We start from the raw sequence: 14,967 nt of genomic DNA on the forward strand, positions 1-14,967 counted from the left end.
GATAAAAATATTAACTTAAACGAAGTTAACACAAATGTCAATCTAATCCTTTCAGTAAAGCTTAAGAATCAATGCTAACTGGAGTTATTTGAGAACTCACGCAGATATTTCCATGATTTAAAAAAAAAAAAGAGTCATTTATCATTTATCTTCTATTCTTTGATGATTTTCTAAACATCTCACCAGGACAACTTTCTATGCATTTCTTAGATGCTGACTTTGGGCTGCAGGCAAATGGTGCTTTTGAAAACCCACGCGGCCACCTGCACACATGATTTCATTTCACAATACAATTCTAGGATATTGCTGAACCTTCCATCACACTAAGTATTACAGGTCTTCCCTTTACAGACTCAGGGACTTTTTGGAAGACATTCATATTCTCTGTCTTTATGTTTAAATACTCTGAAATGCAATTTTACATTCTCCTATGTATCTATACTCTTGCAGGCAAGTGGCCTCTTCATAAGCGCATCCAAACCGTACAGATTATCTTAAAGAATGAGTGAAACACAAAGTACATCTGCTGATGGTGAAAATTAGTTAAAAACCCACAGCAGATGGCATTTCAATATCTGCCTAGATAAAGTATAAAATCAAGAATAAAAAAAAGGTGCAATAATAAAAAATACACCTGCTGCATTGTGCAATGCAGGACAGAGCCTTCCAGGCTCCCAGCTGCTGCACAATGTGCTGAGCCAGACTGCTGCTAGGGTGGGGAGGGCAGAGGGAAAAAGGCACAAGGTACAGGACAGTGACTGCTGCTGCAGAAGGAATAAAAGGAATAGAGCCTCTGTCCTTCCATGGCAGTCACTGCCCTCCACACCTGCAGCAGGAACAACAGCGATTCACCTCGTGGAACTGAGCAGCAGAAAGCAGGAGTTGTTTAAGCTGCTTTACCTTCATGAATAACCCTTCCCCATTTCCTTCAAAATAAAGGTATTCAAGGAAAAGGGATAAATTCAGCCCCCAGCAGCAGCATTTTGACATCCAGACTGAATGAAGTTCCTATGGGCTTTAAACTTTCACTGTGCAGCTTCACAGCCTCAGGGGCTGTACAGCACTGGATGTACTTAAAGACATGGGCTTTTTTCCTAGACTTTTTTAATAAACATTATTTTTTCTTGCACTGTGTGATAACAGCATAAACCAATTTCTATTCTATTTCTGAGCCCTAGAGCTGTACATTTTCTTCTTTTATAAGCCAATGAATACTGGTGCTTTTTATTTTTATTTTTCTGCTGTGCCACTCAATTACATGAAACAGCTTCTGCAAATATCCTCACCTCTTAAATTTACTAAGTTAACAGATGAGTTTAAATCAGTGTTCTAAACAAAAGGTATATGCCTTTTGCATGATATATTGCAAAAGGCATATACCTTTTGTTCAGAACACTGATTTAAGTGTTCTAAGACACTTAGAACTAAGTTTTTCAGTTTTCTAAACTGAAAAAGGCATATATTGTTAAGATGAAAACTAAAGTTGTCCATCTTTGAAAATGATGCTACACTTCTGATGATGAGCTTTTGGTATAATTTGTTTCAAGATGTGTAGTGATGAAGAAATTGATAATTTTTTTTAATAAAGCTAATTCCCTTTTTCAGTTCACTGTTGTTTGGTTTATTTGTTTGGTTTTTTTTCCTGAATAGGCCATAGTCATTGATTTTTAATTTTGTAAGAGCAGACCTCAGCTTATCTGATGACAAATACACAACACCTTGTGGATGAAGCTGTGGAATTTTCCAATACAAATATTTCTGAAAATAAATTTTTCATTTAGCATTTGTTTTTCTCCCACCCCAATAGAATATTATCTTAAGGCTATGAGATCACACAAACAAAGACTTTCATAAAAGTTGTTACAAATTATTTCTTGTTGGTGTATGCATTCCTGAACATAGTCCAAAGCCAATATGAAGTTGTATGTATGCACACATGCATTCTGCCTAGCTATAACTGTGTGCCTTTAAAAGTGATCACTTTTACAGGGCTGCAAGAAGCCACCAAAAAAATCCTCTAGTGAAAAAAACATTACTTTAGAAAAAAAAAATGTAAAAAGGGAGTTTGTAGTGATTTAGCCAAGGTTTGGAAAACACTTAGACACAGCTCATGAAAAATGATTGCAGGAGCACCAATATTGCTTGCTGAGAAAGTAAACCTAAAAGACTAAAATAAAAAAATCAGACTCCTCACATAAATCATAGGGGAAAAGAAAAATGGAAGCTTATAGGTTGTTTAATTATTTTGGTTACGTCTTTTTTTAACAGATTAAGAACAAAAGTACCTCTAATGATAGAATTAAGCTTATTTTAGAGATCAGACTGGTTGACTAGCTGATAATAGAACAGGAAAAACACAAGTATTTGATTAGAATCTGTTCTGGTTTGGGGAAAAACAGGTTATGTGTTTATAGGAAGAGATGGCAGTTAAATACTTTCCATTCCAGGAATAACTGAAAGGGATGTTAAAGTTGTGAAAGTCTTCTGAGCCAAATGCCTATACAGCAGAATTAGAGTCCTGTTCCCTTAGAGCAGTCCTGGAGCACACAGAACAACATCCTCTGCTTGGCAGTAGGATTCTCACCTGTAAAGAGGGGGCAGAGTCCCAGATTCCAAACTGTGCGCCTTGTAAAGGTTAGGATTGAAACTTTCAACAGAAATAAAAACCCCAAGACATACATACACAGTCATTTTTGGTTTTTTTTCATAAACTGAGGCTGGAACACAGGAGTCTTTTTCCCCCCTTCCCGTCAGAGATGCCGCAGCTGTGCACTGAATTCCCCAGAGGAGCATACAGGGGAGGCTGAGCCGGGTGTCTCACTGTGGAGGCTGTGTCTCACTGTGCTGCAGCACACTGACCCCTTTGTAGACCTGGCCCCTATTAGAGCTGGTCCCTATTAGCATTTGGCACGGCTGCAGCTGCTCCTGGCGCGCTCCTCCGAAGGCAAATGCCCACGCTGCAAGAAAGATGTTGATGAAGCACAAGTGAGGACTCAAAGAACAACTGTGAAAGTAATGGAAGGCTTAGCTAGTGCAAAAGCAGGCAACTCATTTATTTTACTGACAAAAAGGTTATGAGGCAAATTCATGATAGTCTACAAGCACTCCCATGGAAGGAACAGAAATTGGATCCTGTTGGGTCTGTCAGCCTACCGGCCAGAAAAATGAGATCCAGAAGCTGCATGACAAGGCTAGACAAATTCCTAATACAAAAGATGAACAGAATTCTAACACTGGCGCTCAACAGCCATGGAAAAAATATGAGGGCTTGTGGAAGTGCGTCTCCATCATTCCCCATTTTTTAACCAAGGTGTGTTCCCTCTCCCCGAGAGACATGTAGGTGAAACAGAGACTACTTCATGTAACCAGCAGAGTCTGTTAAAGAATCCTTCTTTATCCCAGCAGGAGGCTTTATCTCAGTATCTCTAATTGCAACAGACCCTGGATCAAGAGCATCCTAAGCTTTGCAGCTTTAAGGAAGACACTTTCTTGATGTAAAATCTTGGAGAGAATAACAAAGGAATGACAAAACCAGTCAGATAGGCTCTGCCAAATTTCAAAATGAGCGGATGCTTCGGGACATCGATTTTTCTCTCTCATACACTGAAGGTATGATTAACATTTAAAATGCTATGGGATGCCATTCAGTCACTGAAAGATGCTGAGAAACTGAAGAAGGTCCAGCAAAATCCTATCAAATGCATTATAAGGCAGGAGAACCTGACATAAGAAGAAAGACTGAAATGGTTGTTCGGCCAAGAGAAAGTTCTGAGAAGATACAATGGAAGTCTCAAAACACAGGAAGCTATTATAAGGGAGATGCAGGTATTCTCTACTGAAGGATGCTTGCTATACATAAAAGATATATATATACTGTATTATCCTATATGAACTTCAGGTACATCATTGACAAGTATTATTTCTCTTTTTAGTGCCATCAATATCTCTAGCCTGAGCCCTTATTTGTGCTCTCGATTTTCAAAAGCAAAGAGCACAAAACAGACACTTTTTGCTTACACTCCAAAGTATAAACTATAGTAATCTAAAAATGTACAGAGAGCAAATGAAATGGAATGAGGGAGCATCATTTAGTTCTTCCCTCAAATTCTCAAGAATGCAGTGCACTCAGTACCTCCAATAACTGCCAAGCTATTCATAGCACTTAACATATTTTACAAAGACAGAATAGAAAATTAGTAACAAGTCAAAACTAAACATTCTTAACAAATTTACAAACAGTGGAAAGACTGCCACTCTTTCTGAATGAAACAGGAAGTTAAAGAAGAGATGAAAGACAATAGTTTTGCCTCACAGACTATGATTCATTTGTTTTGATTCTGTAGAGGTGATGTGTCTAAAAATACAACATCTTCTGAGAGTATTCTTTTACATATACCAAATGTTAATGGTCTAGAGAGGCAAGAAAAACAAATATTTTTTGCAAACAGCAACTTTAACCCAAAACAATTTTAGAGGAGTGGCAAACATTAATACTGCTTTAGCAGTGTATTGATGCCCAGAATAAAAGCCATAGGTTAACAAAAAACTGAAGAGTAATATTCTCCCTGATTTTTTCCACTACAAGTATCAATAACTGTATTACTGAATTATTTAAATACTATACTAACTGCAGATGACAGTTCTTGCTTAACATACAGCACAACTTCACAACCTTCACAACAAGACACTCAACTAATCCAAATCAGGAAGAGAAAAGCAAAACTACCTTGCTCATAATTTAAAATTTCTACAGAGAATTACATCTCAGAACACATGTTGTTCACCAAACATTAATTTCAGTATTCCATAGAACACATTCCTGAAGCCATAACTGGAAACAAAATGTATTTTCCTGAACAACAAGTCACAAGGCAGGACATTTGTAAAATCACTTTGAGGCATAGTGTTTCTCAAAGTAAGCCATAAGTATCTCAAAAGATAAGTCAAAACTATTATTTGCTTTGTTCTTAATGCTACTCATAATAAATAGTATATTGTCTGTTCTTTCTTGTTCTATTAGTATGCTTATAAAAATGTGTTTATTTTAAAGATTCAGTATCATTTTGATGCACAAGTTAAAATAAATCTGTTTCCTTAACATGGCATAGCTATACTAAAAAACCAAACACGTCTTTGTTTTTCAGAATGAAATCCTATGTTTTCCTTAAAAAATACAGATTTCTATCAATGTCAGCTGGGATCATCACAGCACTACAACTAAAACAATAATAATTCACCATTTAAAAATCTTCTGTAAAAGAGTAAGGAAAAACAACTCCTAATATTTGGATTTTTACAAATTATTAATCTGCAGGATGTCATGTGGTAGATTATCAGAGTTGAGTTACAATCTAAGACACAACTGCAAACACAGATGCGTTCCCAAAATGTCATGGAGTCTGGAGCCAGCCAGACTCATTCAATCATTGGGACCAATCAGGATGAGGCAGTAAAATTCCTATAAATGGCTGAGAACTACAGAAGGAGGACAAGGCCTAGAGCAGACTTCTAGAGTGCAATGTCTTCGCAGCAGAACTTTAACCCAGCTGACTTGAGTGTATTCAAAGGAACAACGTCAAAGGTAACATTTTGCTACTTGGAAAAAATCCTTGGTCTTAGAAGCAAGGCCTGAATGAGGTAAGGAGATGAACAACATTCTTTACAAACCACAGGGGTAGGGCACCTACCACAGTACAGCTACATCACATAATTTTTTTAAGGAATTTAAGTTTTCACATTGGTAAGTGCTACATGGCTGTAGATTCCACCACTTTCATTTGTAATTCAGGAAGACATAACATTACTGAAACTCTCCTTATTAGAAAGTGAATTATCTGTGAATTAGCAATTCAGAAATCAAGACAGGAGTAAGTTTGTACTCCCAAGTACCCACCAAGGCACTCCTGGCTCATGGACCAGGCAACTCAATGCACAGGTAATCATTAACTGCAGAGAGCACCTACCTGCCAAACCAAGTGCTCCTTTACAACAGCTGTACCCGACAGACAGACGCTCAGCACAATCGTGTGAGACGCAGAGGTCACGACGCTGGCAACGATGGCATCCCTCATGTTGAAGGGCAGCATGGTGTACACCACGAAAATGATGAACAAGAAAAACGATACCTGCGCAAGACACCAAGACAAGAAAAAAGAAGCATGTCAAATTCACTTTGGAATAAGATTTTAAAAATAGCATTTTAATTCTGAACTGTCTTCAGCATAAAGTTACACACCAGTTTGTCATGGGAAAAGTCATTGCTAAACACTGAAAAAATGGATTTAGGAAGAATTCATTTTTAAGAGTGTTGGAAAATTTACATTCTATTAGACTTAAGAACTGTGGTTTCAAGATACTAAGTCATGATTTCAGACCTACAGAATACTCCAAACTTTTCAAATTTTACTTCAAATTTATAGTTTCAAATTTTTATTAATACTCTATTTACAAGTAAAGAGTTATCCCAGGACTGGTGAATTCTGATTATGACCCGCATTACAAAACAATCTGCCAAACTCCTCACAGAGCCTTAATTTCAATGCAGAGAGATTTTTTACGTCCTGATGAACTAAAAATTCACAGTATAATATACATGACATTATGCAAAAACAAGAAAAGCTCAAGTTGAGCCAAGAAATTTGATTTAACAAGATGGTATTTCATGAGTATCTACATGACCTATGTCAAATTCCATAAAATCACTACATTTTAAGGTAATACATTTATTTAGTCATGAAAAACAGCTTCAGAAAATCACAGTCCATATGCAGAATCTCCTGTCAGCTTCTTTTAAAGGGTACTAGTGTCCAAACTAACCTTATGGAACAAATGTACAGCCCAACCCATAACAGCAGAAGGGATTCCTTCACTTTACATAGGAAAATATATATTTGATGCTGCGCTAATGTTCCAAACCCCACCACACATTTGAGAAAATGCCACTAGATTTGGGACACAGGTTTTGCACATATAAGTAAGTGGGCGATTCTGAAAACGTGCCAGCTGGTACATAATTATATCTCCATGTAGGGCTTTCCACCATTCCGAATTGACTTGCAAGCCTATTCAGCATCCAGCAGCTGCATACACACAGTACAGAACACAGAGAGCTCCCAGGCAGATATGAGCAAGAGTAATCTGCTGCTCACTTCCCTCAGTGTCAGTCTGCATTCTTCACACCTGCATGTGACAACCACATAGTCAAAACTGAAGTCTAAGGTATGTGCCCCTGTAGGACAGTGGAGGCATTCTTTTCCATCATGGGGACAGAACCAGATGGAGAAGATGTCCACTTCTGTTATCCATTCATCTTTCTCCAATGCCTCCATTAAGTTCAATCCAGCTTCTTCCTGATCTCTCATACCCCTTTCAATGCTGCCAGCTCTCCCATATACTAAAGAGTCAAATAGTTAAAAGGCATGAAATGAAAGAGAACTACAAAGGAAATGAGGGATAACAAGAAAATACAGCAAGAAAAAGGCAAAGCAAAAGCTTTGCCTCTCTACTCTTCCAATCTACCAACAGATATCACAAGAAAAAAAAAGTGTTTGATACCTGGTTGCTTTCAGTCCTCCCTAAAACTTTTCACAGTGATCAATGTTAGTAAAACCAACAGCAAAGAAAAGGGTGTACAAAGTTGGTCTAATAAGAGCAGGGCTATAGCAGTATGATGTTTTAAAACTGTCCAGGCTGAGGAAAAATCAGTTATGATTTACTAATAGAACCAACTGGGAGTCTTAAAACTTGGAAAAGGTGTAGAAAGGTTAGAAGGCAGGCTAGAAAAGAGAAACATAGCACGTGTTTTTGAAAGGCTGGAAAAATGGGTGAAGCTCATCAGCTTCACTGAAATTCCTATAAAAGTAACAGCCAATAATAATGCATGTCATAATTAAGAGTCCCAAAAGTTAAGAAAAACACAGGTAACAGCAAATGTGATTTTGCTGACAACAAATCCTGTTACAGCAATTACATCTTCTGCCATGAAAACAGGCATCAGTATAGGGGAAAACCCAAATAATGAGTTAGGCAGCAACAAGGGATGTAAAAGGTCCTCTAATACAGGTGTAACAAGAACAGATGCCAAAGGCAAAATATCCTACTGGCATGTAAGACCAGCTGCTTAAAATGTTTCCAGATAAAGGCCAGGCTGGATGAGGCCTGGAGAAACCTCATCTGGAAGAAGGTTGCCCTTCCCATGGCAGAGGAGTGGGAAGTAGATGATCTTTAAGTTTCCTCCAACCCAAACCATTTTGTGGTTTTATTATTAAAAATTAGTTTGAAGAAGAATCCCAGACCTAAGTCCTGGAAGAAGGATTTCAAACACCCCCATTCTCAGTGATTTTTCAGGTAAACAAGATTTTGTTGTTTCCAAGTTTAACTTTCTCATTGCCTATGTGGTATTCACATATGTGTGAAATTTTTATTATTAGAAAATAATAAATCATTCTTATTTAACTGGTTTGTCTCAAAAAAATGTAACTTGCATATTTTTTGATATCTGACTTTATAGCCAAACCGAAGGATCCACTCCATCTTTGTGGTCCATACTAAGTACTCTTCCAAACTTATAAGTGGATGTAGGACAGAGTATGATGCTGTTGCTTTTCAACTTTGACATAAAACAGACTACTAAGCACGTGAGCAACATTTTGACATTTTGCAATGCTTCTTCCAAATTCCTTGTACATCTGTAAACAACTGTTTTATTAATTACCTCACTGCTTTCCTTGGTCAAAATAAATGGATAATTTCAACATTCAACAACTACAAACACAGAACACTTTTAAGAGGTACAGCCCCTCTTGACATTACATGTTCAAATAGGCTGGGTTACAGAGGAACTGTGTCAAAGAACACTTGATTTTAAAAAATTGACCTGTCAATTCTTATATTTGCATATATTTGCAGTTTTGAAAGTTGGCATGAGAATGCTGTTGCAAAGCAGGACATCTATCAGACATGCTAAGGCAAAAATTCTCCAAAATACATGTAGGAAATGGCACTGATCAATAGCTCTTTAATTCTCTGTCAAATTGCCATTCCCCTATTTCTAGTAGAAATCTAATGACCTAAGAGAGTTCCTTTTATCACAGAGGTTGATTTTTCATTTCGCAATGGCTGAAGAGTGTTTTCCCCATGTAAGCCTCAAATAAGATGGCAGAATATTGCTGCAGAGACATTAAAAAGCAGTGATGCCAAGCTCCAAAAGACCCCACTATCTCACTGCAAGACTTGCTAATGCCAATGATCACAGCATGCCAGCACTTGGTGCGTGTTCCTGTCAGTAATCACAGCATTAATTTACAGTGCACTCTTTTTGACACTATTAAAAGTAGCCTGTGCCACCAAACTGTGCCACAATCACAAGGCCTGTCGCTGCTATGTTGGAAGCAGTCTTTCATGTGGGTCATCACTACAACTGCCTAGTTGAAACATGCTTTTCGTCCTGATCTGAACTCACACTGCTTTAGGAATTTGATTCTCAGATACTTTCTCTATGAGTTTATGTTATCCATACCTTGGAGATGGGAGCGCTTGAGCAGTGATTGTTTGCATCACAGCATGTAGCACTCACTTTGATTGAGGGTTATCCAGGACTCTGGCCTATCACTCTTGACTGTCAGAGCTTAGCAAACTCTGAGTGGGTTTGCTGCTCTCTGTATTTCTTCCCCCACACTTCAGCTGGGCCACACTGTCATTTACTATGTAAGCAGTTCCTTTCCACACATTTAAAGGGCAATGCACTGCCATAGTGTAGCTGCCTGGATGGGCACGTAACAAATGATTTTCCTGCAGATTTTGTGCAGCTGCTTTCAGAAGGGCAGCAAAAGTTCACATACAGATTACTGCAGTGATGCCACTGGAGAGAGCTGGACACAAAATGGTAAAATGACACCATGGTGTGACATATGATGATCATGAACCCTTTCAAAATCTCATTCTTGTCACAGAACACAAGGCAACTATGACTAAACATCTTCAGCATTCAGAATGGAAAGATTCAGGCTGCACAAGATGGAGAAGTAGATTCTTCTTTAAGTTAAACCCATTCTGAGCATTTTTCATGTTGGCATTTTTGTCCCAGCACATCTAGGCATACATTGGCTACTACAGCCTTTAGTCTGTTCTGTTGAGTGTCAGCTAGGAGAACTGGTATGAGATTGATAATATTTGGTGCTTCGCAGACATTGCTATTGGAAATGTCACTAGTTTGGACTGATGGTACAAACTGCAGTGGACCCAAGCCATGAATCCATGCTGGTTTTTGTGGACACAGCCTGTTCTGAGACACCTTGTCTCCCGTGTATCACCAGTTTCTACTCCTCAGTGGGGTTGCCTTAACTGTAAAGAGTACACGGAGTAGAAATTTTAACATATTTTACAAATTAAAATTGTCTTTCCTGGCACACAGGGTATCACAGGGGATGTTGCTTTGGCACTGAGAACAACAGTAAAAAAGATACTAATCATTCATTTTATACAAATTATGTTCCAACAATGACTCACAATTTCCCGCCTAGACAGCCTTTTTAACACTCTGTTAAGATGGTTAATCATAACAGGCTTGGCATGTGTAAAATTCACTAAAGCTGATGCTACTCTGACCAGAATTTTCCCCTGAGGAGCATGATACCTTGGCATGGCACTGAAGCTGGCCTGCAAATTTAAATGTACCATTTCGGTATGAATTAGGGAAAAGTACTTCTTTGGACACAGCCAGCAGTATTGAGGCTACATCTAATAAAATATCTGTAGTTCTTTGGGATAACTGCAACAGTGCTGGCTTTTCACTCTATAACTGTAATTAAACTGGTAAGACTACAAAAACTCAAACTAACTAGCCAGCCCACTACAGGATCACTTTCAGAGGTTTTTCAAGGTCAGCTTCCACATCACTGTGTAAAAGGAGCAAAAATCATCAGCTAATTGAAGAATTTTCCCTTGGAAAGACACTTAGATTCCGGCCACTGATTTCAAATGTTGTCTGTATGCCTAATTGCACAGAAGATGCCCAAGCTTTTCTAAAGGAACAGCTAAATTTCATAACATTTGGTACAACCTACTAATCTTAAAAACTAGTTACAAATACTATGTTTAATACAATGTATGTTTTATGGCATCAGAAGGGTATTTATACAAGCTATAAACTGTATATTAAAATATTTGTGTTGGCAGTGTAAAGGTTGCAAATATGTAACACTCTTTGCTATTGTAATTCTGAAGTCCAGCCCCCAAACTTCTACCTGGGCAATGTTCAAAGAATAAAACAAGCTACCCACATAAAACAAAAAAATTCAGAGTACAAAAATCAGCTTCTGTTCTGAGTCATCTTATAAAAAGGCTAAAATTATGAAAGCATTGGATAAGTGAAGGTGAAAATGTTGTTCACTAAACCCTGAACATCAGAAGAAAGGGCACTCAATGGAACTAGAAGGTTGGTTGAAAAAAGATGAAATTAGCAGATAGTGACTTTCTTGAACTTACACTATCAGGATCAAAAAGATATTAAACCAATTCATGGACACCTTATCTAAACCAACAATAATAAATCAGGGCAGGGAAATGCACCCTCTGATGTCACTAACGTGTGGAGGCTGCGCAAGGTACGAAAGAAAGTGACCACACAAAGTGATCAATTTGGCATGCTGCCTTTCAGTAGCAGCTTCTCTTGCAATTCCTGGAGACACATTACTGTGCTAGATGGACCCTGGCCTTTCCCTGCAGGATGTCCTTGTGTTCTGGTGCTAAGGGTCAAAAGTGCTTCAGAGGAAAAGAAAAAGATAAAGCAGTTATGACACAGTACCCTCCCTGACTTTAAAATAAAGCAAGACAATTCAGAAAAAGAACTGAAAGCCCAGCGAGACTGTGAATAGAAAGCATTGTAGAACCATTCCCTAGTTAGAAGGGAACTGGAAGAGGAAAGTTGAGTTTTGAGCAACAACAGGATAAAACACAAAAGAAGCTGAATATTAATTTGTATAAAAATAATGGTTCCCAAGCGCCTGGTATGTCATAAACCTCAAGAATAAAGTCAACAAGGAAGATTTGTTTGTGATACACTCCACAAAATCATTTCCAAAATAAATTACTACTTCACTGTTTTTACCAAACATAAAGTTTTATTTTCCAATAATCGTCATAGAAGTAGTAAACAAGTCTGTAAATCATGCCTTGTTCTTGATCATAGAGAACTCTCAAAGTAATAATCCCTTTCTTTTGTGCACAGGTCTGGGTTTAAATGTCACCAGGAAACAGTCATTACAGACTCTGCCAAAAAATTAACAACCATTAGCAAAATGGGGCAGAATAAAAGCAAGTTGATTGCACTAAAATGGATATTTAAAAATAATTTTACACTAAGAGACCTTCAAATGTGTTCCTAAAGTCACATATTAATGTGATAGTAAGATGAAAGACTCCTGGAAAGGAAGGAAAATTCATATTTGAAACAATCAAGATACCAACTGATTGCATGCTGTCTACTGTGTGATTGCCTCCTGTGTCACAGAATCTTTTCTTTCACTGCATGGGATCAGTAAGAGAGGCATGAGATTTTGAAGGAGTGACCCAAGGAACATCAGCAGTGACCCACCAATTCATAACAGTTTTTGATCCTTCCTGCTACAAAAAGAGGAGACTTAGCTACCGTCATCTCTAGTAGATTTGAGATTATTCCTGAACACATTCAGAAAAGAAAGAATTTCATTTCTCTCCTCACACCTTGTTTTTACCATCATTCCTTTCCTCACTTAATTCTCGTCTTTCTGCTGTATCTTTCTACTCTTGTTTCAGCCGCATTATTGTCCAAGCAGTCAAGAAGACAGATTTGTTCTGCTGCACCACTGTTAAATCCCTGTGAGCAGAAAGACAACTTCATAAAGCACCATATAGCCCAACAATAGCATCTGTTGGCAGTGATTTCACTCTTAACTGGACCAGATGACAATAAGCCATGTCTTTGTTTTTTTAGAGTGATAGGACCGGTGAAAACCATCAGAGATAGTAAATTCATTGTTCATCTTTGTTATCTTTCCCTCCTGTGTTTTACTGTGTTAAGTATTAAGGTCAGAAACCTAGAAATGCTGCAAGAATTCCAGATCATCACAGAAAGCATTTTCTCCAAAAGGGACAGTTGATATCCTCTTTCATGCTATCTTAATAATTTATTCTTTTGTTTAATCTAAGGAAAATGATAAAGATCTATTATAGCATGTTATTAAAACTAAAGCCTTGTCTTTCTATGCCATCATAAAAGTAGAAGCAAATGTATTTCATTCTGGCTAAGACAAGATGCATACTCCTCAGAAGTCTAAACTGCAGTAAATTAACACGTTTTAAAAGTGGGAAGGTCCAAATAATTATACAATATATGTAAACAGACTCAAGACCAAAGCAATGAACTCAATTTTCACGTGGACTATTAAGGAGGTAATTTTACAACATCCAAGCACCATGCCTCAAATTTTAAGGTAGTTTAATAAGAACATAGGTGGAAAACATTTTCAGAGTTTCTATGAAGAGACATACACAACTGTGAAAGAAACATAAAATACATAAAAACTTAATCTAGTTAGAAAATATGTGAAAATCCATGTTAAGATATACATGCTCACACATACACAGAAAATATGAGCAATGACAGCAATTAATTTAAATTAAAAATCAAATGAGCTAGTACCACAGAAGAATATACTACACTTCAGGAGATGCAAGGAGTTTTTTCTACATGTTAGACATAAAAGAAGCCTAACAGTGAATTTTATCAACTATTTTAAGAGAAAGTAAAACTGTTAATTCTAACAAAATAAAAGCAGAACAAGCAAATAAAAATGTCTGTTCTTTATCAAGGGAGAAACTAAAGGATATATTTTCATCATGCTAAACAATAATCGTGGTACATTTTTATGTTCCAAAATATTAGCTCACAAGTATATAAAGCCACAGATGGTAATGCTGAGATATTTTGGAACAGCAGGTCCAATAAAACATGCTCCAGCATCTTATGAGAGTTCATGATTATGTATGTTTATTTTCCATACTTCCTGTACACCAGGCCAGCTCCAGAGAACTGAGGTAAAATTAGATTAGTAAAAGGAAAAAGTAGGAAGTAAGAGCAGAAAATAAATAGTCAACTTTTACACTGAGAGGACAGATTCAGAGGACTCAAATTTATTCAATGTCATCCTAAATGTTTAAAAAAAGGAGTGAAACAGTGATGTGGCAATGATTGATGGGGTTTTAATATTGTTTAGGGTATTAAAAATCAGCAAAATGTGGGAATAGTTGCAGAAGTGATTCACACTGCTGTGACTGGGCCATAGCAGATGAAACCCAGCAGGATAAATGTAAAATAGGAATGAAGAAAAGAATTTCAACGAAACACTTCCAAAAGTGGGCTTAACCTTAGTTATTACATCCTCTGACAAAGATACAAGGCTCACTGTGAATAGCTCTTTGAAAAAATGAACAATAGCAGGGGCTGAAAGGACAAATAAAAGAACAGCAATTATTAGGAAAAGAATAGAGAATCAAGCATCATGACGACACTGTATGAATCCATGATGTGCACATTTCTTGAATAGTTAGCGCACTTCTCTCCCCCAAAAAAAAAATCAAGGAAAAAAGAAACCATGTTGGTAACAGCCCCCCCACACACACACCAGCATTCTCTACCCTAGGCTGAACAGCCCCAGCACTCACATCCTGCCTTCAAATGAAAGCTGCTCTGGTCTCTCAGTCATCTTTGTGGCTCTGGACTCACTCACTTAAAACTGTATTGCTTGAGCACTGGAGAGTCCAGGACTGGAGCCAGCACTTCAGATTTGAAGTCCCGAGTGCCAAGTAGTGAAAAAGGATCACCTCTCTGCACCATCAGGAAGTGCACAGTTCTTCCTAATGAAGCCCAGGGCATGATCACAGAACCATGTCCAGTATCACCCAAACCCTAAGGAAGTATAAGCCCTGACA

At 37.6% G+C, this 14,967-nt stretch overlaps 1 protein-coding gene across 2 annotated transcripts in view; it reads right to left on the bottom strand.

Moving 5' to 3' along the window:
• The window catches only part of ADCY2 (adenylate cyclase 2), a 203,893-nt gene that overhangs the window by 134,004 nt on the left and 54,922 nt on the right, over positions 1-14,967 (bottom strand). For both annotated transcript variants that reach the window (XM_077182476.1, XM_077182478.1), the window contains one exon: positions 5,964-6,125. In XM_077182476.1, the coding sequence (XP_077038591.1) occupies positions 5,964-6,125 (162 nt within the window). The remainder of the gene's footprint in view (positions 1-5,963; positions 6,126-14,967) is intronic.

This window comes from Agelaius phoeniceus, chromosome 1, assembly GCF_051311805.1.
Source record: "Agelaius phoeniceus isolate bAgePho1 chromosome 1, bAgePho1.hap1, whole genome shotgun sequence".
Taxonomy (NCBI): Eukaryota; Metazoa; Chordata; class Aves; order Passeriformes; family Icteridae; genus Agelaius; species Agelaius phoeniceus.